This window comes from Anomaloglossus baeobatrachus, chromosome 2 (assembly GCF_048569485.1).
Source record: "Anomaloglossus baeobatrachus isolate aAnoBae1 chromosome 2, aAnoBae1.hap1, whole genome shotgun sequence".
Classification (NCBI taxonomy): Eukaryota; Metazoa; Chordata; class Amphibia; order Anura; family Aromobatidae; genus Anomaloglossus; species Anomaloglossus baeobatrachus.
The window spans coordinates 720244576-720267466 of NC_134354.1; the positions used below are offsets into that span (position 1 = coordinate 720244576).

Below are 22891 nucleotides of genomic sequence, written 5' to 3' on the forward strand. Positions count from 1 at the left end.
GCAGAGGGGGCTAGCAGCCAGTAGCTGCTTTGGTTACCCTTCGCAATAGAAAATGCAGCGGGAGCCCACAAACAATGTGATTTTTTTGTTTTTTTATTTTTAATGAATTTTTTTTAAAAAAATCGGCATGGGCTTCGTCCATCGAGCACCAGAGCATTTTACTTCTCATTCATCCCAAGTAATCAGATGACTCCAGTGTCGGCCGATTACTTGTTCTGTGTCCCCCTGCATCCATCGCAGCGTGTACGGGCTGTGAGGTCAGCGGAGTGGAGACAGTGACATGCTCTGCTCTGACACATAGTGTGCTGCATGTCACTATCTTTCTCCACTCTGGCACTTGTTGTGCAGGTGACCGGATGCTACATGTCACTAACTGTCTCCACTATGGGACTTGTTGTGCAGGTGAGAGTGTATACAGTTGGTACTATGCAGCAGAAATCACAGAGTGCGGCAGTTAGTGACATGTATCATCCGGTCACCTGCACAACAAGTCCCAGAGTGGAGATAGTGACATGCTCTGCTCTGACACATAGTGTGCTGCATGTCACTATCTTTCACCACTCTGGGACTTGTTGTGCAGGTGACCGGATGATACATGTCACTAACTGCCCCACTCTGAGACTTGTTCAGGTGAGAGTGTATACAGTTGGAACAATGCAGCAGAAGTCACAGAGTGGAGCAAGTTAGTGACATGTATCATCCGGTCACCTGCACAACAAGTCCCAGAGTGGATACAGTGACATGCAGCACACTATGTGTCAGAGCAGAGCATGTCACCAACTTGCTCTGCTCTGTCACCTGCGGTGCTGCATGTCACGTTTTTGCCGCGATTTGGTGCGTTTTTTGCTGCGTTTTTGCTCACTGCGTTTTTAATCAGTGCACAATGCCATTAAAGATTGTTGATGAAAAAAAAAAAAAAAGGTCTGATGTCATTTCCTTATTCAAAATGTTCATTGTATGCAGGAGAGCAGCCAGCAGCTGCAGAACTACAAGGCTCAGCATCCTCCATTCACTAGTGTATGCAGGAGAGCAGACAGCAGCTGCAGAACTACAAGGCTCAGCATCCTCCATTCACTAGTGTATGCAGGAGAGCAGACAGCAGCTGCAGAACTACAAGGCTCAGCATCCTCCATCCAGGACTGTATGCAGTTTTTTACCCAAAAAGAAAAAAAAAATGACATGGGCTTTGCCATATTTTTGTATGCTAGCCGGGTACAGCAGGCAGGTACGGGCTGCCCCCAACCCCCAGCTGCCTATTTGTACCTGGCTGGGAACCAAAAATATAGAGAAGCCCTTTTTTTTTTAATTATTTCATGAATTTCATGAAATAATTTAAAAAAAAAATGACATAAGCTTCGCCTAATTTTGGTGTCCAGCCGGGTACAATCACTTGACACATCAGCTGATTGTATAAAAGCCGATTATACAATCAGCTGATGCATCAGTAGAAAAAAATAAAAAATAAATAAATACTCACGTCTGTGCTGATTACCGGCAGCTCCTGCAGCAGAGTCTGATCCTGGCCCATCACTGCAGCAGCTGCCGGTAATCAGCTGATGAAGTCCCCTGACGGCAGGATCAGCCGATAGCCGGCCGGGCGCGAAAAAGCCGGCGACACCACGAGAATCGATCAGCTGATGCGTCAGGTGACTGCATCAGGTGATCCACCGCCAGGTCCTGCAAGCTTCGTACGTGCCCCGGGGAGACTGCATACAGCCAGAGCGGCGGTACCGAGACAGGGGCTGGAAGCAGGCATGGCACCGGGACCCTGCAGACAGGTGAGTATGACATACACACACACATACACACTCACTGTATATATACACACACACACTGTATATACGCACACACACTGTATATACGCACACACACTGTATATACGCGCACACATACACACACACTGTATATACGCATACACATACACTGTATATACGCGCACACACACACTTTCTTCCCCTGGCTGTGTAGAGCTGCTGCTGTCTCTGTGTGATTGCTCTCAGTGCACATCCACTGGGAAGAGGCAGGGAGGAGGGTTTGGTCGGAGAGCAGAGTGGGTGTATTAGACACAATGGGTGTGTTAGATAAGCTAGACACCGCCCTAGAGCCCCAAAGAATTCTGGGACTTGTAGGAACTGAACACAAGAAGTCAGAGGAGAGATTAACCCCATCAGAGCTGGAGCCAGCAATGAGCATGTGCTGCTAGTGCACAATAAAAGGAAATTTTGCTGAAAAAACATAATAGATGTGTTGAGGGGCACATATTAGCAAGATTTATCAGAAAAAAAAAAAATCAGTTTTGGTAACTGGACAACTTCTTTAAGTCTGGAACCCATGGACATCACCAAACGCTGGGTTTCCTCCTTCTTAATGCTTTTCCAGGCCTTTACAGCCGCAGCCTTCAGGTCTTGCTTGTTTGTGGGTCTTTCCGTCTTAAGTCTGGATTTGAGCAAGTGAAATGGATGCTCAATTGGGTTAAGATCTGGTGATTGACTTGGCCATTGCAGAATGTTCCACTTTTTTGCACTCATGAACTCCTGTGTAGCTTTGGCTGTATGCTTGGGGTCATTGTCCATCTGTACTATGAAGCGCCGTCCGATCAACTTTGCGGCATTTGGCTGAATCTGGGCTGAAAGTATATCCCGGTACACTTCAGAATTCATCCGGCTACTCTTGTCTGCTGTTATGTCATCAATAAAACACAACTGACCCAGTGCCATTGAAAGCCATGCATGCCCATGCCATCACGTTGCCTCCACCATGTTTTACAGAGGATGTGGTGTGCCTTGGATCATGTGCCATTCCCTTTCTTCTCCAAACTTTTTTCTCCCCATCATTCTGGTACAGGTTGATCTTGGTCTCATCTGTCCATAGAATACTTTTCCAGAACTGAGCTGGCTTCATGAGGTGTTTTTCAGCAAATTTAACTCTGGCCTGTCTATTTTTGGAATTGATGAATGGTTTGCATCTAGATGTGAACCCTTTGTATTTACTTTCATGGAGTCTTCTCTTTACTGTTGACTTAGAGACAGATACACCTACTTCACTGAGAGTGTTCTGGACTTCAGTTGATGTTGTGAACGGGTTCTTCTTCACCAAAGAAAGTATGCGACGATCATCCACCACTGTTGTCATCCATGGAAGCCCAGGTCTTTTTGAGTTCCCAAGCTTACCAGTCAATTCCTTTTTTCTCAGAATGTACCCGACTGTTGATTTTGCTACTCCAAGCATGTCTGCTATCTCTCTGATGGATTTTTTCTTTTTTTTCAGCCTCAGGATGTTCTGCTTCACCTCAATTGAGAGCTCCTTAGACCGCATGTTGTCTGGTCACAGCAATAGCTTCCAAATGCAAAACCACACACCTGTAATCAACCCCAGACCTTTTAACTACTTCATTGATTACAGGTTAACGAGGGAGACGCCTTCAGAGTTAATTGCAGCCCTTAGAGTCCCTTGTCCAATTACTTTTGGTCCCTTGAAAAAGAGGAGGCTATGCATTACAGAGCTATGATTCCTAAACCCTTTCTCCGATTTGGATGTGAAAACTCTCATATTGCAGCTGGGAGTGTGCACTTTCATATTATATATATAATTGTATTTCTGAACATGTTTTTGTAAACAGCTAAAATAACAAAACTTGTGTCACTGTCCAAATATTTCTGGACCTAACTGTATATATAGCCTGGGTCTCAGCTTCCCATACACGGTAAGTTTTTTAACTGCATGAGAGGAGACACAAGCTAGGGACCCCAACGTAGAGAAATACTTTGGCGTAGTGTTGGGGCTCTGTTGCATTGACCAATTCAATAGCTAAATTTCTCTTTATTCATATGTTCATGGTAGTAATGCAGGTTCCATTTTTCACATTTTCACTCTTACATATAGCTATTGGATTTTTCATGTCAGTATTCACACAGCAGTTTCTGCTTTTCATATATTCACCTTACATAGTCACTGGTGTGCATACCTTCTCTCCATATAGCACTAAAACTGTCAGGCTGACTGACATGAATCATTCTCAGATAACGAAAGGAAGATGTTTATCCTTTTCTCCTCCTTTAGTTCAGCTCTTTTCAGTGTCCTGTAAGGCTGACTGAAGAGAGGAGTATGTATTCACGATGCCTGACAGTGTACTGAGGTGACCTCTGCCTCAAGCTTCACACAGCCCGTTCTACAATGTACGGTGTCCTCTGAACTGACAACTTGTGGTTTATGGCAGCTGCCCTCTTGGAATCCTGACAAAGTGCAGTACATACCTTTATATAGCAAAAAAATATGGTTTATCGCACTTTGTCAGGATTTTAAACATGGCAACTGCCAGGACAAGCAGTAGGATGGACTATGGGAAGCACAAGACAGACACACTAAAACTGTCAGGCTGACTGAGATGAATAATCAATCTCAGACAGCTGAAGCAAGAAGTTTATCTTTTTTTCCTCCTTTAGTTCAGCTCTTCTCAGTGTCATGTCAGGATGACTGAACAGAGGAGTGTGCGTTCACGATGCCTAACCTGACACTGTACTGAGGTGACCTCTGCTTCAAGAAGCCTGTCCTACCACATAAGTGTCTTCTGAACTGACAGCTTGTGATTTATTGCAGCTGCCATCTTGGAATCCTGACAAAGTGCAGTAGTTAACCAAATCTTTTTGCTATATTAAGTTATTAATAAAAAATAATATTTAAATGTGAATTTATTTTAGTACATTTCTTGGAGAACCCCTTTAATAACTCAGAGTATATTTGTTAGGTCTAAACACATGTTGACATTGACATAATCTTTGATTTGGATCCACATCAGGTTTCCATATCAGTATGAGAAGTGATGTCACGAGACCTTCCTAGATCTCCGAGGCTTCGGGCTCTGTAGTATCAAGTGATCATATCTCAACAAAGCCAACAGTAGACAGTGCGACATGAGGGCCATCGATGGCAAATGGTGCAACATTTTTAATGAAATTCCAATTTCAAAAATTATATTTATCTACAATTACAAGTATTTAGCAAAAAAAAACAATATTATCCCCAAAGGTGGGCAACAGATAAAAGATTTTCAATTCACACACACATTTTACAGTTGCTCCTAGTAAGTCTCCTCTAAAATTTACTGTTCCAAGGAAAATATGTAACCACAGAAAGTTTGGCACTTCTTGGGTCACCAAAACAGGATTTTATATAATGTTCACATATCTAAGTGCCACGTGCCATTGTGCCAAAAATATTACCTTTGCAGTCATGTACATGAGGTTATTAAGAACTAGGGAGGTGGCCTCTGGAGATCCCCATCCATTTCCTTTGAGTCCAGAGGTGCTAATTGGTTTTCCATCTCTATCGGTAATTTCGTCTTCCGGGGTACTGGGGCTGGAGTCTGGAAGGAGAAGTCTACTGTCCACCAGCTCAATGTTATGTAGCCAAGGCAGTAGGTAGGTGAGCATGATCTGGCGTCCATTCGGATGAGTAGTTGGGAATCGCTGGCTTATTTCTGTTGGCATCAACAAGTAAACAAAAAAAAAATAAGCTATTAGGATGAAATACCTATGGCATCATGCATGTAGGTCTTTTCGCATACATTCAAATTTGAAATATACCTAAAAAATTGAAAACTATTTTTCATATGCTCTATCCCCGTAAGATCCTTGTTGATCATGGTGGTTTGTGTGCCGAGACCCCTACAACTAAAAGCACCTCATGTATGAGCGCACATGCACACTCTCTAGGAGCGTGCACACTGCTACATGATCATGTGTTAGTTAAGAGCATATTTTTTGTGGTGGGATCCAAACTTATGGTGAGGGAGAGAGTTGGGTTTCGGGACTTGGACCATCACTAATTAAAAGGGCTTGTAAGTAGTTAAAGCAAATCAAATGTTATGTTCGCGCTCTCGACCACACCATACAAAGAAATGCTTGGCCCAGCCCTATGTTCCTCTGTTCTCAAAGAGACAATACCTGCTAGGCAATTCCAGGAGAGAACAAAAGCATCATCTGTTGGAAATCCATCATCAACATCATCTGTCGGGGTAGAGTCGGGAATTCTCTATACACATAGACTGTCAGTTGATCGCACAGATATCAGTGGGCTGCCCAGCTTGAATACAATGTGTCTAGAGGCCTTTAGAATAGTCTTAAAGAGAATCCGTCAGCAGGTTTTTCTTTCCTCATCTGAAATCAGCATAATGTAATCTAATCACTTAGATTACTGGCTGCAGCTGTTCTGACACAATCATAATTTTTAGATTTAGCAACATAGCAGAGCTAAGTGAGCTTCTCCACCCATACCAGACTCTCTATAGAGATTGTACATTGACATCGAGGTGTCAGTCACTCCAGGGGTTTTTCGGACTGGCATGCGCATGACTTTATAGTCCAGCAATGATAGGTGTCCTGCTGCTTAAACAAACATTGCAAACAAAGAACAGATTGGACTTTCTTGAATTAGCTGTTTTAATTCGTCGTCAGATTACATAGCAAAAACGTGCTGACGGATTCCCATTAAAGGGAGGCTGTCTGCACAGAATGACTGTTGAAACCAACAGGCACTGGGTGCATTGTAAAGTGGCCAAACATTTAAATGCACCTTCCCACCTACATTTTCCATCTATCTCCGGCCATCCTTGGCTCCACTGGCAGACACAGACAGATAAGGGCCCCAGTTTAAGAACAATATATAGGGTGTCCTGACATGGAAGCGTGAGGACGCTGGATCCCAGCGCTCCTGCGCCCACAGCCTAATTCTATTATATTCTGCAGCCCCCACTTACCCAGGATGGCCCCCAAGAAGAAACCGGGGGTAGCGCCCGCTTCTGCCTCCCCGGTGACGAGTCAGAGACCCCAGGGGAGCCTCACAAGGTTCCTGACGGCGCCGGGCTCTGAACCTCCGCAGGCGGTCCGGAGCAAGATGGCGCCGGCGGGCGCGTGGCGTCCTCCAGCGGGGGATTCCCCAGGAGCCGCTCGGCGTTCTCCCACAGCCTGTGCAGCAGTGCAGGGGATCAGCGGTGCAGAGAATCGGAGGACAGAGGCGGCGGTGGCACTGGACGGAGCGGGCCCAGGTACAGAGGACTGGAGGAGGGGGGAGGCTGCTCAGCCTGCCTCGCAGCACGCTGCTGTGGATAGTGAGGGGGCCCTGAGGGGATCACCAGACCCGGGGATACCAGCCATGCTCTGCACACAGGGGACCCCCCCGCTCACGGGGCACACGGAACCTCAGGCTACACTAAACAACATGCATGCTGGCCCCCCACAGGGGGACATACAAGCCCTGAGAGAGCTTATTTTGGCCCTCCCCAGCAAGAAAGATTTGGAGGACGTTGTAGCTAGAATTGAATCCTCCCAGCAGATGGCGCTGTCTGCCTTGAGGGAGGAAATGGTGGTACTGGAGGACAGAATTGAGGCCACAGAGCAGGCTCAGGAGTCCCTGGAGAGCAGAATGGAGAGGATTGAGAGAGACTGTGAGTCATCCAATGCCCGCTTCAGAGACCTTGCCCTGCTCTTGGATGATCAAGAGAACAGGGGCAGAAGAAATAATATCAGGCTAAAGGGTATACCGGAGGACTGGCCCCAGGAACTCCTGCGTACTAAAGTCTTAAACATCTTCAACCGGGTCACTGATCGCCCCTTGGAGGCTACCTACCTCTTTGACAGAATTCACAGAGTCGCAAGGTCGGGCCCTAGATCAGTCCCCTCCTCTAGAGATGTACTATGTCGTTTGCACTATTATGGAGACAGAGAAAGGATCCTACAGGGAGCTTGGTCATATGGACCGGTGGAGATGGATGGGGCCATGGTGAAGTTATTTCCTGATGTCTCCAGCCGCACACTATATATGAGACGCCTGCTTCATCCTCTCCTGCTTGGCATCAAAGAAGCAAACGCCTCATATAGATGGGGCCATCCCTTCCATTTGATAGTACGCAAGGGGGACTCCGTGTTTTTGCTGAGGAGGCACTCAGAGCTTCCTAATCTTTTTGCCTTCCTGGGAATACCAGACTGCTCAATTCCGGACTGGTTGGAGTGGGAACCCCAGGCACCCCCGGGGTTGCGGAGGAGGAAGGGAGGCAACCGCTCTGCTCAAAGCGGTGTCCCTTGAGGGACTTGGCATGTACCGGATGCTGCTGGGAGGAAGGAGTGGTCCAAGATGTGAGACGGAGGTGCTTTCGACGGGAGACGGAGTCAAAGAACGGGGAGCTGGGAGGCTCTCTTTCGTCTCTACGACTCCTAAGCAGGAGTCCTGGCCTTGGGCTAGTTTTCTCTGGACATAGTTTATTGTCTAAAGTTTTTGAAAATTCTATTTCTATGGCAATGTCTAGTTTAGGTTCGGGGGTGGGGGGGGATGTTTTTCTTTACAGAGTTCATCCTGGGTGGTGGGGGGTGTGGGTGGTTAACCGGCTGACCCTTCCTCTCCGTCGGGGAGAGGGGTCATTTAGTGCTAATAAGAGGGGCGCGGGTATGCGCTCTGGTCGCATGTCAGTTCTTGTCCCTATCTTTTCCTTAGTAGTCCCTGGGCTGGTCCCTGGTTCTGCGAGCGGCAGTCCTGCTGCTTTTCCACTTTCTTGTTCTCTTCTCTGAACTTTTTGCCTTTCTCTCTTCCCCCTGCTAAAGGGTCTCAGCTACTTCCTACTTTTTCTACCCCTCCTCTCTTTTTACCAGCTTTCCCTCTTCTTTTTTTTTTTTTTTTTTTTTTTTCTTCTCTCCTTCCCCCTTCCCCTCTCCTTTTTTGGTTTGCTCCTCTAGGGTCTCGCGACAGAGAATGGCGAAACAGAGGCAGGCCGAACTGCGGGTGGGCTCACTGAATGTCAAGGGCCTTCATAGTCCGGAGAAACGGTCTATCCTGCTGAACCTTCTTTGGAAAAACCGAATCCAGGTAGCCTTCCTACAAGAGACACATTACTGTGAAGCTAAACCTTACAGACTCTCGGACAGAAGGTACCCCATTGTGCACCACTCACCCTCCCCTGATCCTAGATCTAGGGGAACGAGCATCCTCATGTCCAGTACGCTCCCTTGGGAATTGTTAGACTCTCAGACAGACGACCTGGGTAGGCTTATGATGCTCAAGGGACGCATAGCTACTCAGTTATTCACATTCGTGGCAGTATACTTGCCTAATGCGGGCCAATGTCCCACCTTGTTGCGGTACCTTGAGAAGATAGAGGAATTCTCGGAGGGCACTCTGGTTCTCGGGGGTGACTTTAATGTAGTGTTGGAACCAATGAGAGACAGTTCAAAAGGGGTGTCCGGTATGCCACACATGATGCTGCGGCGGATGAGACGGGGACTACATGACCATCAACTGATAGACACTTGGCGATTGTTGCACCCATCAGACAAAGACTGTTCATTTTATTCTGCAGCGCACGACTGCTATTCTAGGTTGGACCTCTTTTTTATTAAACATGGGGACCTACACTCTCTGGTGGATGCTTCAATTGAGTGCATATCTTTCTCTGATCACGCGCTGATCACGGTCACTCTGTCCCTTGAATGTCCCATCGGGAGGCAGGGTCAGTGGATATTGAACACCTCGCTACTCAATGAGCCGGTGACAATGCAAGAAATAAGGGAGGCCCTGACGGAATATTTTGACTGTAGTGGGGGGGAGGGGATGTCCCCCAGCATTGTGTGGGAAGCTCACAAATATGTTGTGAGGGGATTATTCATTAAACATGGGGCCCGTCTGAAAAGGGAACGGGAAGCTGAGGTTACATCTCTCCTAGCAGACATAAGGGAGTTGGAAGCAGTGCACAAGGGGTCTCTGGGAGGGAACGTGGGCGTCAATCTGGCCAGGAAGAGGGAGGAACTCAGGTCCCTGTTATATCAAAAGGCCAAGGGAGTGCTAGCTAAGTGCAGGCGGCATTTCTATGAATATGGCAATAAAAGTGGCAGGACCCTGGCTAGGGCCCTCCGGATCCAGAGGGCGAGGGGCTATGTTCCTAGAGTGCACATTTCTGGCGACAGGTGGGCCACTCTTCCAAAAGACATAGCCTCCGCCTTTAAAGACTTTTACTCCTCTCTCTACTCAAAAGATGGGGGGCGGTCGGAGAGGGCCAGGACGGAACTGCGGCAGCGTATCCAGAAGTACATTTCAAACTCCGGTTTGAAACACCTTAAACCGGAGGATGCGGACGCCATGGAAAGACCCATTTCAGAGGAGGAGTACTGGGCTGCAATTAAAAATTCCCCCACTGGTAAGGCCCCTGGCCCAGATGGCTTCCCCCTGCTTTACTACAAAAAGATGGTGTCACAAACCACCGGGGGGGTCACTCAGAAATCCCCCGCGCTGGCTACCAGTACGTCACAATCGGGGGGTAACAAGTGGGGGTCACCCCTCCTTTATACCTCCCGACCGACAGACAGAGCACGTGACGCGCTCTCTAGCGCCCCTCTTATAGTCAGGCCAATTATGGAATTGCCCGACAATAAGCAAGGAGGCCGCTATACTACTTATGCCGATTATTGAAGGGTCCCTGGTGAGAGTAGGGTATATATTCCCCCGACCTCCGCGGGCGGAATATATAAAATCTCCCCGAATCTCACTGGCCTCCCCACAATAATCCTTGGCACAACTCGCTGCCACCAACCGCTTTACGGTAACTATTAGCCGAACACACAGACGTGGGATTCAAGATCGAGATAACAGAACAGCCCAAGATTAATTATATAATTTAATCAGCCTAAAGCACACTAGAACTACAATATATACAATAGGGAATCTACAGAATATACATATGTCAGAGTACAGTTACAATCAAAGCATGGGTTACAAACAGGCATACACAGTTCCAGCAGTTACCTTGTTGCGTCTGGCCACAGGGGGGCGCTGTACCCAGGTTTCTAGGATCCTTCCCACAGATGTTTCCTACACGTGCCCCCAGCGAAAAGAACACTGGAAAATGGCCGAAGTAGGGTTATCAACCTGGGCAGATCCAGGTCCCCTCCTACCTTCGTGACCTCAGAGGGAGCACTGCTCCACCCCTGGCTGGAGTTATGGACAAAATCCACAACATGGAATATGGCCATAACTTTGCCTGGGAGCGTCGTAGGCGGACGCCAATGCTCTCATTGTGACAGTTATGAATTTAGCTACAGAACGAGGGGACTCATGACCTGTCTGCCAGTTCCCCATTGGCTGATATCACGCCTGGGGCATTTCCCAATGTCCTGCTCCCATAAAAAGGGTGTGCCGGCATCGTCCGCATGCGGAGACACCATTTTTATGGTTGCCATATTTATCGGAAATATGGCTTGCGAGATATGAACCATTTTTTACTGGAGTCGTTCTGTCTGCTAGTTCCATAGCCTTGCTAATGAGATACAACTCTTGTTACAGGGTGACGGCAGGGAATCATCCTGTGTCCTTTGTTCCCACATCACCTAATTTCCATATCATAGGAGATGGCCATGGGATGGGTTGCTAAACAAGTTGTGTGAAGGAAAGGGGGGGGGTGACACCAGGAGAGGGCTTCCTGACATAACTTGAATATCATGATTTATCGTCATATCTCCGGATTTACCTCACACCTCCCCCCTTTTGAGGGCGCTAGGGGGCAGCACACTCCGGTGTTCCCCCGTGCGCCCGTCCGCGACCTCTCCTTGTCGGGACAGCCCGTCTGCGTTACCGTGGTCACGGCCCCTTTTGTGGCGAATGGTGAAGTTGTATTGCTGGAGCGCAAGGCTCCATCGCAACAGTCGCCCATTCGTCCCAGAGACGGTGTGCAACCAGCTGAGGGGGTTGTGGTCCGTCTCCACGATGAAGTGGCGCCCGTATAGATAGGGTTGCAGACGCTGCAGGGCCCACACTATGGCCAGGCACTCCTTCTCCATTGTGGAATAGGCCACGTCCCTCGGTAACAGCTTCCTGCTCAGGTACAAGACTGGGTGCTCTTGGCTCGCAGAGTCCACCTGGCTGAGCACCGCACCGAGGCCGAAGTCACTGGCGTCGGTCTGTACTACAAACGGCCGCGTGAAGTCGGCTGCCTGTAGCACGGGCGGGCTGGACAGGGCGTCCTTTAGGGCCCGGAAGGCTGTCTCGCAGTCCATTGTCCAATCGACTGCAGAGGGCAGCTTCTTCTTGGTGAGGTCCGTCAGGGGCTTTGCCAGGCTACTATAGCATGGAACAAACCTCCTATAGTACCCAGCGGTCCCTAAGAAGGACATCACCTGCTTCTTGGTCCTGGGGGTGGGCCAGGATGCGATGGCTTCCACTTTCTCAGGCTCGGGCTTCAGTGTTCTCCCACCTACCCGGTGACCGAGGTACTGGACCTCGCTCATGGCCAGCTGACACTTTCCCGGCTTGATGGTCAAACCTGCCCGGTGGATCCGCCTGAGCACCTGTGCTAGATGCTCTAGGTGGTCCTCCCAGGTGGGACTGAAGACGGCAATGTCATCCAGGTACGCGGCCGCGTACCCTTCAAGTCCCTTGAGCAGGGTGTTGACCATCCGCTGGAAAGTGGCAGGGGCATTCCTCATCCCGAATGGCATCACCGTGGACTCGTACAGTCCAAATGGGGTAATAAAGGCAGAGCGTTCCCTGGCCTTGCGAGTCAGGGGGATCTGCCAATATCCCCGGCTCAGATCCATGATGGTCAGCAACTGATCGAGCAGGTCATCGATGCGTGGCATTGGGTACGCATCGGCGACCGTGACCGCATTGAGCCCCCTGTAGTCCACGCAGAACCGAGTGGTTCGGTCCTTCTTAGGGACGAGGACTACAGGCGAGGCCCAAGCGCTGTTGGATGCCTGGATCACCCCCAGCTTCAGCATCTCGTCAATCTCCTGGCGCATGTGTTGCTGCACCTCCAGGGAGACCCGATATGCTGAACGCCGGATCGGGGGATGATCCCCAGTGTCCACGTGATGGACAGCCAAGTCAGTCCTTCCGGGCTGGTTGGTAAACAACCCCCGGAAGGGGAGGAGGGTGGCCCACAGCTGGGACCGTTGGTCTTCCAAGAGCTGGTGGCCAACCTCCACATCCTCAATGGATCCGCCTGCCCTAACCTGGGCTAGCATATCCAAGAGGGTTTCCGCTTCTCCCTCCTCGGGCAGGTTGCACACGGGGAGCGCACATGCCTCCCGCTCATGATGTGCCTTCATCATGTTCACATGGAAGGGCTTCCGCCTTCCACGGGCAGGGTCCAGGGTGACCAGGTACGTCACAGGGTTGAGCTGCTGGTACACGAGGTATGGGCCTTCCCAGGCTGCCTGAAGCTTGTCCTGTGGTACGGGGACCAGTACCCACACCTTTTGACCCACTTGGTAGGTCCTCTCACAAGCGTTCTGGTCGTACCAACGCTTCTGATCGGCCTGGGCTTGAGCCATATTGTCGTGTACCAGTTGCGTCAAGGCCTGCATTTTGTCCCGGAAGCGCATGACATACTCAATAACCGACACTCCAGGGGTGGCCAAATCCCCTTCCCAAGCCTCTTTCACCAGAGCCAGGGGGCCCCGCACACGTCGCCCGTACAGGAGCTCAAACGGTGAGAATCCTGTTGAGGCCTGTGGAACCTCCCGGTAAGCAAATAACAGGTGTGGGAGATACCGCTCCCAGTCACGCCCATGGGAGTCGACCAACATCTTAAGCATCTGCTTTAAGGTGCCATTGAACCGCTCGCACAGGCCATTAGTCTGTGGATGGTACGGGCTGGCCACCAGATGTCGCACCTGGACTTGCTTACAGAGGGCCTCCATCAGCTGGGACATGAATTGGGTCCCCCGGTCAGTGAGCATTTCCTGGGGAAAACCCACTCGGGAGAAAATCTCCAGCAATGCGGTGGCCACCTTGTCAGCCCGAATGGACGACAAGGCCACTGCTTCTGGGTACCGGGTGGCATAGTCCACTACCGTCAGTAGGAAGCGTTTCCCGGAGCTGCTGGGGATGGCCAGCGGGCCGACCAGATCCACAGCCACCCTCCTGAAAGGCTCATCGATGATTGGCAGAGATACTAGTGGGGCTTTGGGGCGTGGCCCCGCCTTCCCCACTCTCTGACAGGTTTCACACGAACGGCAGTAGGCAGCCACATCGGCCCCCATTTTTGGCCAGTAGAAATGCTGGTTTAACCTGGCCTTGGTCTTAGCGATCCCTAGGTGTCCGGCCATCGGAATCTCATGTGCGATCCGCAACAACTCCGTCCGGAACGGATAGGGTACCACCAACTGTCGGTCCCTGGGCCACGCCTCCGGTGAACCCTGCTGGACCGTGGCCCGGTACAGCCGTCCTTGGTCCCAGACCACTCGCTCCGGGTCCGAGTCCGAGGGAGGCTGTGCCGCCTGCTCCTTAAGAGCTTTCAGGCTGTCGTCAGCTTCTAACGCTGCCTGAAACCCCTGACTAGATGTGGCCAGAATCGACGAGACTGTCACATCTTCAGTCAGTACCCCGGGACCTGTGTCCTGGCCTCCACCTGACTCGGCTGCCACTTGGTCAGAAGGGGAAGAGCTATCGGACCTCCGGGAGGCCCCTTGGCTTCCAGCACTCCCACTGCGGGTGACAGCGGCCACAGCCGCTGCGACCGTGGGTCGTGCCTGCTCCTCCTCCGTTCCTGACCAAGTCGCCGGTTCAGGCAGACCTACCTGGCTTCCTGACACCCCGGTTGTGGGGGAACCATGCACCGAGATCTTACCTGGGAGCACTTCCGCTCCTGGACCGGCCCCAATCTCACCTGCCTGTTCCCCTCCTGCAGCAACAGAACCCCGCTGTGAAATCTCTGGGGACCCCACATTTGCTGTGGTAGCCCCCACCCCACACACTGGTCCTCCCCCTGCAGCACCCGGCTCTCTGCTTATCCCTGCAGAGGGCAACAGATCCCAGCTCACAGGCTGGTTACTTGTAGAGGCATTGTCACACCTTTCTCTGACCCCCTCCCCTGTCACAGCTGCAGCTGAGTGTGTGTCTATGGTGTCTATGCAAGCAGAAATATCAGAGTTCACTCCCTCCTCCCTTACATCATTCATAGATAACACATTAACATTGTTAGGAGTCATGTCAGTACGGGCTGAAGGTTCAGCCCTTGGGGGGGGCCCAAACTGGGAGGTTATCTGCCCCAAATCTGTCCCAAGTAGCACGTTTGCGGGGATCCGATCAGTTACCCCCACCTCCCTCACCCCTCGCCCTGCGCCCCAGTCCACATAAATGTCAGCAACAGGCAGCGCCGGGTCAATGCCTCCAATCCCGGAGACAGCGAGGGTTTTTCCAGGGATCAAGTCTTGGGGGGACACCATCTCAGGCCGCACCAGAGTCACCTCCGAGGCGCTGTCTCGCAGTCCTATGGTCACAGACCGGCCGACGGTGACAGGTTGGAAGCTGTCCAGGGACCTACCACCACCCCCACCCACACAATACACCTTGGGCGGCCCTTGGGACGGGGACGGAGCCGGGGCCTTGGGACGCTGAGGGCACATGGCCTTGAAGTGTCCAGGTAGGTTGCACTGGTGGCACCGTCTTGGTTCCGCCACGGGCCTGGAGAGGGGAGTTGAGGGGGACACCCCCTGCAGTCTAGGGGCAGGTGGGGCAGTCGCCGAATTCATCTTACCCCCTCTCCAGGTGCTGCTGGTGGCCGCTCTCCTGGCCTCAGGGGCCCGGTTGTTGGTGTAGTCATCGGCAAGGGCAGCTGTAGCCGTGGACCCCTTTGGCTTCTGGTCTCGGATGAACTGGCGGAGATCCTCAGGGCAGTTCCACAAGAGTTGCTCCGTGATGAACAAGTCCAGGATCTCCGGTCCGGTGGAAAGCTGCAGGCCTTGGGTCCAGTGGTCGGCAGCTCGGGCAAGTGCCCACCTGTGGTCAGCCCAGGAGTCCTTTGGTCCCTTCTGTAGGCTCCGGAACTTCTTGCGGTAGGACTCTGGGGTGAGGTTGTACTGTTGGATCAGGGCCCGCTTGATGGTGTCGTAGCCCTGATCTGCCTCAGCAGGCAAGTCCCCAAGGATATCCAGGGCCTTACCCCTTAAACGGGGGGTCAGGTATTTGGCCCACTGCTCCTTGTCCAGATGGTGCTGCAAGCAAGTCCGTTCAAAAGCAGTCAAGAAAGAATCCAAGTCTCCATCCTTCTCCAGCACTGGGAAGTCCTCAACACGGACCTTTGGAAGTTTGGTGTCTTGAAGGTCACGTGTGGCTGATGAGGGCCGGAGCTGAGCTAGCTGCAGCTGGTGGTCACGGTCTGCCTGTTGCCGTCGCTCCGCAGCCTCACGCTCTGCCTGGCGCTCTTCACGCGCTGCCTGCCGCTCTGCCCTGCGCTCTGCCAGGAGTTCCTTGTAGCCCTCCTGGTCTCCAGCCTGGAGAAGGGCCATAGCCATTTGAAGAAGGCTATCCGAGCCTCCCAGGCTCGGTGGAATGGCACGTGGTGATCTGCGGCCCGCTGCGGAGCCTGGTGATTCACTGTCCGTTGCAGAGCGGAGGGCTGGCATCTGGCTCGTTGAGGAACCTTGGGTGAGCTCCTCCTCATCTTGTCCAGCAGTGCCAGGTTGCGCAATGTCCTCGGCAGAACGGTTTTCTGGCGTCGAGCTCCTGGAGGACTCGTGGGCAACCTCCTCATTGCTGTCCACAGCACCGTCCTCCCTCTCTTCGGCTCCTGCCTTAGCATTGGCCAGTTGCATAGCTCTGCTCCTGGTGCCATCAGCCATTCTTGCAGACTTTTGGTCACTGACACAGAACTGACACCTGATGCCTCCACACACCTTACAGTATCTGCACTCTGACACTCTAGTGTTGAGCTAGTCTGAAGACCCCAGCAGCCACAGCTGCTGCAGGCAGTCTTTAGTGTCTGGGAGTATGGGTCTCACACTCACACACACTATTATCTCGATCCCACCGCTATGCCACCAATATGTCACAAACCACCGGGGGGGTCACTCAGAAATCCCCCGCGCTGGCTACCAGTACGTCACAATCGGGGGGTAACAAGTGGGGGTCACCCCTCCTTTATACCTCCCGACCGACAGACAGAGCACGTGACGCGCTCTCTAGCGCCCCTCTTATAGTCAGGCCAATTATGGAATTGCCCGACAATAAGCAAGGAGGCCGCTATACTACTTATGCCGATTATTGAAGGGTCCCCGGTGAGAGTAGGGTATATATTCCCCCGACCTCCGCGGGCGGAATATATAAAATCTCCCCGAATCTCACTGGCCTCCCCACAATAATCCTTGGCACAACTCGCTGCCACCAACCGCTTTACGGTAACTATTAGCCGAACACACAGACGTGGGATTCAAGATCGAGATAACAGAACAGCCCAAGATTAATTATATAATTTAATCAGCCTAAAGCACACTAGAACTACAATATATACAATAGGGAATCTACAGAATATACATATGTCAGAGTACAGTTACAATCAAAGCATGGGTTACAAACAGGCATACACAGTTCCAGCAGTTACCTTGTTGCGTCTGGCCACAGGGGGGCGCTGTACCCAGGTTTCTAGGATCCTTCCCACAGATGTTTCCTACACGTGCCCCCAGCGAAAAGAACACTGGAAAATGGCCGAAGTAGGGTTATCAACCTGGGCAGATCCAGGTCCCCTCCTACCTTCGTGACCTCAGAGGGAGCACTGCTCCACCCCTGGCTGGAGTTATGGACAAAATCCACAACATGGAATATGGCCATAACTTTGCCTGGGAGCGTCGTAGGCGGACGCCAATGCTCTCATTGTGACAGTTATGAATTTAGCTACAGAACGAGGGGACTCATGACCTGTCTGCCAGTTCCCCATTGGCTGATATCACGCCTGGGGCATTTCCCAATGTCCTGCTCCCATAAAAAGGGTGTGCCGGCATCGTCCGCATGCGGAGACACCATTTTTATGGTTGCCATATTTATCGGAAATATGGCTTGCGAGATATGAACCATTTTTTACTGGAGTCGTTCTGTCTGCTAGTTCCATAGCCTTGCTAATGAGATACAACTCTTGTTACAGGGTGACGGCAGGGAGTCATCCTGTGTCCTTTGTTCCCACATCACCTAATTTCCATATCATAGGAGATGGCCATGGGATGGGTTGCTAAACAAGTTGTGTGAAGGAAAGGGGGGGGGTGACACCAGGAGAGGGCTTCCTGACATAACTTGAATATCATGATTTATCGTCATATCTCCGGATTTACCTCACAGATGGGCTCCATGCTGCTCCCCCCATTTCTCTCGGCCTTTAACAATATCTCACTCTCCGAAAAAGTCCACTTGCCGAGAGACTCTCTGGCCGCTAATATAGTAGTCATTCCTAAAGAGGGTAAAGACCCTACCTCTTGTTCTAGTTACCGACCCATCTCCCTCCTCAACACAGACTTGAAGCTCTTCACCAGAATATTATCAGAGAGACTCTCTCCATTGCTGGGGGGGATTGTCCACCCTGACCAGGCTGGGTTCATGATGGGAAGGGAAGCGAGGGACAACACCACTAAGGCGCTGAATTTAATCCACAGGGCTAATTCGGAAGGGTTGCCCCTGATGCTCTTGTCGACCGACGCAGAAAAAGCGTTCGACAGAGTCAATTGGATATTCATGGAGGAGGTTCTGCGGGAGGTGGGGTTGGGGAGGATGATGCTCAGGTGGATATGCTCTCTGTATAGCAACCCCTCTGCCGCGGTCAGGGTGAACGGTCTCCTTTCAGATAGATTTTCCATTCTTAACGGCACAAGGCAGGGATGCCCCCTCTCACCCCTGATCTTTATCCTGACCCTGGAACCCCTGCTTAGCCGAATTAGAGGTAACATTGACATTTCTGGCCCTACAGTTGCGGGTTCCACCTACAAAATCGCGGCGTACGCGGACGATTTACTTTTCTTTATTACCAATCCTCGGGTCTCCCTGCCCAATTTACTGAGAGAGCTGGAAACATACTCCTCTCTTTCTAATTTTAGAATTAACATGTCAAAATCGGAGGCTATGAATGTATCTCTCCCCCAAGATCATGTTATTTCGCTTCAATCGGCGTTCGGGTTTAAGTGGGCTAATCACTCTCTGAGGTACCTGGGGGTCCAGCTGGCAGCGGATAACAGCCAACTATATAAGCTGAACTATCTTCCTCTCCTGCAGTCCATTAGAACAGACTGCGCAAACTGGGCGAGGGGTCTTTTCACATGGTTTGGGAGGTGTGCAATATTGAAGATGAACATATTACCACGACTTCTTTACCTCTTCCAGGCCCTGCCAATTAAGATCCCGAGCTCTTTTTTCAAGGAATTGGCCTCACTATATACTAAATTTATCTGGGCGAATAAGCCGGTGAGACTTTCCCGTTCCCTATTGTACAGACCTAAGCGTAGGGGAGGGCTGGGAATACCTGATATGAAAAAATATTACTGGGCCACACATATGGTTAGGGTTCTGGACTGGTGCCGTCACTCTAGGATGAAACCATGGGTCGCCCTGGAACAGAGCTTCTCGGAGGTGCATTTACCGGCCATGCCTTGGGTCGGGAGTTTTTCCCCGGCCTCTCTGAGATCTCACCCTACCATTGGCGCTACTCTGGAATGCTGTTCGAGGGGAGAGGTTCGGCGACTCCTCCTGCCGTTGCCTTCCCCCATGTCACCAATTATAGGAGATCCGGATTTCCGTCCTGGCCTCTCGGACCCAGTTTTTCGGAGTTGGGTACAGGGGGGCAGATTCAGAGCTTACCAGATGGGAGAGGAGGGTGACTGGCTATCTCTTTCGGATATATGTGGTCTCCTGCCTCCGGACCCCCTGGGGAGATGGAGGGCCATGCAGTTGAGGCATTTCTTGAGCTCCCTTCCCTGCTTCGCCCGGTATGCTGGGCCTCTCACAAGATTCGAAAAATTGTGCTTGGGAGAGGGGGCCCTGCGGCACTCACTTTCCCTGGCATACAATTTGCTATCAGACCCGGGAGATTTGCCCACCCCGGTTTATTTGCGGCAGTGGGAAAGGGACCTTGGGACGGCCCTATCAGACACGCAACGAAACAACGTCCTAATAATGGCACATAAAACTTCGATCAGTTCCAGAATGTTGGAGGCCAACTTCAAACTGTTGACTAGGTGGTATAGAGTCCCGACCAGACTTCATAGGATATTCCCCTCAGTCGATCCCATTTGCTGGAGGTGTGGCTCGGGGGAGGGTGATTACGTGCACATCTTTTGGTCTTGCCCTTCCTTGCAACGGTTTTGGTCAGGAGTGAGGGAGGTAATTAGACTGGTGACCGGCACGGCTGAGACACTGGGTCCGGAACTGTTTATTTTACAGCTTTCGGAACTCCCGGCTCATAGATACAAGCGTTCTTTGCTTAGATTTCTGGTAATGGCCGCCAGGTCGTGCATCCCGCTGGGCTGGAAGTCCTCTACCCCCCCCACATTGGCACAGTGGGTTTCAAGGGTTAACGACCTAAGGCACTTGGAGGACCTGACATCCTCTCTCAATGACAGTCAGGAAGGTTTTCGTAGGACCTGGTTCCCATGGTTGGAGTTCACTTACTCGGCGGATTACGCCAGATTACTCGCTGCTCCACGGCTGCTGTGAGGCTCTGGAGGAGCACTCTCCCCCCCCCCCCCTTTTTTTTTTTTTTTTTTCTCTTCTCTTTCTTCTCTCTTCTCTCGCTTTCCCTACCTCTCACTTCTTTGTCCCCTATCTTCTCCTATTCTCCCCTCCCCTGCATTTCCCTTTCTTCCTCTTTCTCTTACCCTGTTCTAAATTCTTTTGGGCTTTGCTTTCTCTTTCTATGTATGTTCTGTATTCTACCCTTGTTGGGTTGGTTCATAAAAGGTTTAAACTGGGCCTGACTCGAGCAGTTGCAGTAACTGAATATGTACAGGGGAGAGGAAGGGTGGGCTACATGTCAATGTTAAATATTTGAAATCTGGTATTCTGCTCTTTGTGGCGCAGTTGTTATTTTGTATGTTCTCGAGTCGGTCTTTAAAATTTAAAAAAAAAAAAAAACAATATATAGGCCCTTTGTAGCCCAAGAGCTCATCAAAATGCACAACACCTTCTTTCTAGGTAGAAATGGGTCCCCCTAATCTCTTAGGCCCCTTGGTTGCTCCAATGATATGCCTGCCCCTGTCTGGCTTTATAAAGACAGAACTGTCAAACAAAGAAGAGGATTGGGTGGAGATAGAGGGAAAACAAGCAGGAGGTAAGGTACAGCTAATTGTTTGGGCCCCGCCATGATGCGCAGAGCGCCTGCACTTGGTTTGAGCAGTCATTCTCTGCTGACTGCCCCTTTAACGGCTTCTCAGCTTTTCCAGCTCTGTCCCTCTTTATACCTCAGATACGTGTACAAGCCCCAAATTCAGTGTGTGACTCCCTGGACTAGCCAGGTAGTCACATACATAACAACATGCACACCCCCCCCCCACCCTAGACAGTAACAACAGTCAACCAAAAACCCTTGTTGCCTCCCTCCAGGGTCTGATGTCCACACTAGGTGGGGAGGAGCCAGGCAGTTGGCCCCACCCACCGAGGAGTTCACAGGCCTGGAGGCGGGAAAAGCACAACAACAACAACGCTGCAGCCGGCTGCGGGACCCGTCCATCCGGCCGTTTTGGTTTACCAGAGACTCTGTCAGTGATTGTCTGAGTGAGTACAACAGTGCCGTCCGGCACCGCGCCGCGCAGTCCCTGCACCCCAGCCATCCAGCCTCCCCGTTACATCACCGGGCCCCGGGATCACCAACCCCCCTACCCACGGAGGGGACAACATCCCAGCTGCACCCTACCATCTCTCCCGGGATCCCCGTTACCAGCAGCGGTGGTGTCATCATCACCACGTCCCATGGGTGGCGTCACGAACAATCTCCCTAAACATACCACCCCCTTTTCACTCACGGGTGAGGAGCGCTGCTCGAGTCCCCGGGTCCGGTCCACCGCTCGAGCCACCGAGCAGCAGCAGCAGAAGCCCCGGACCCGAGCGTGGCGAGCGCGTCCCCTCCGCCCGCGACAACCGCAGGTTGTAATAATTTCTACTACAGCAAAAATATAAAGTGTGCTATTCCCCAAGAATGGTCTTGATGAGGGTGGGTATGTTAGAGCGGACACTCCTGATTCATTAAGAGGTAAGACGCAGTGGTGTGCACGGGTATGTGCTCCTCCACACAAATCTTACTCTACAGAGGCTGGTGTAAGATTTCCTTTGTAGCGAACACCACCACTCGTCACAACTCTGATGAGCGGGGTCACCGCGCCCTCGTCTCACCAACACTATGCAAAAATATGCAACTTTTCAAAGCCTTTTTTGTATAATAAAATATTAATCCTCCTTGCATTACTTATACTCAGATTTCTAAGTAACTCATTTAGTCGGGTATAGGAGCAGCATGGAGATCCAGTAAAGCCTTAGGCTACTTTCACACATCCGGTTTTTGTTCTGCGGCACAATACGGCGCTCTGCAGAAAAACCGCAACCGTTTTTTTTGCCGCCGGTTGCGGTTTTTTTTGCATAGACTTACATTAGTGCCGTATTGAGCCGCAGGGGCTTGCGTTCGGTCCGGTTTTTGCCGCATGCGGCAGATTTAGCCGATGCCGCAGCCGGATGGAACGTTGGCTGCAACGTTTTTGCTCCGGCAAAAAAACCGCATCGCGCCGCATCCGGCCGCTGCGGCGCATTTTTCAATGCATGCCTATGGACGCCGGATGCGGCGCGATGCAGAAAAAAACGCATCCGGCCGTCGCATGTGGTTTCTTCCACTGCGCATGCTCAGTAGCGTGACGCAACCGGAAAAAAACGGACCGGCCGCATGTAAAAACTTATGCAAAGGATGCGGTGTTTTCACCGCATCCGTTGCATAAGTTTCACAGCCGTATTGAGCCGCACGGCTCAAGACGGATGTGTGAAAGTAGCCTTAGAGTGAAGCAAACTCATTTACAGAATCCATACTTACAAGACAACAGAAAACACTTTTGTAGGAAACAATGTGTACCGCGGCTATACTTTATCAGACGTCAGAGCAATATGGATGTGTGCAATGAAT

At 51.2% G+C, this 22891-nt stretch overlaps 1 protein-coding gene across 8 annotated transcripts in view; it reads right to left on the reverse strand.

Annotated features, from left to right (window-relative positions):
• The window catches only part of FRY (FRY microtubule binding protein), a 645836-nt gene that overhangs the window by 128792 nt on the left and 494153 nt on the right, over window positions 1–22891 (reverse strand). For all 8 annotated transcript variants that reach the window (XM_075337351.1, XM_075337349.1, XM_075337348.1 and 5 more), the window contains one exon: window positions 5220–5476. In XM_075337351.1, the coding sequence (XP_075193466.1) occupies window positions 5220–5476 (257 nt within the window). The remainder of the gene's footprint in view (window positions 1–5219; window positions 5477–22891) is intronic.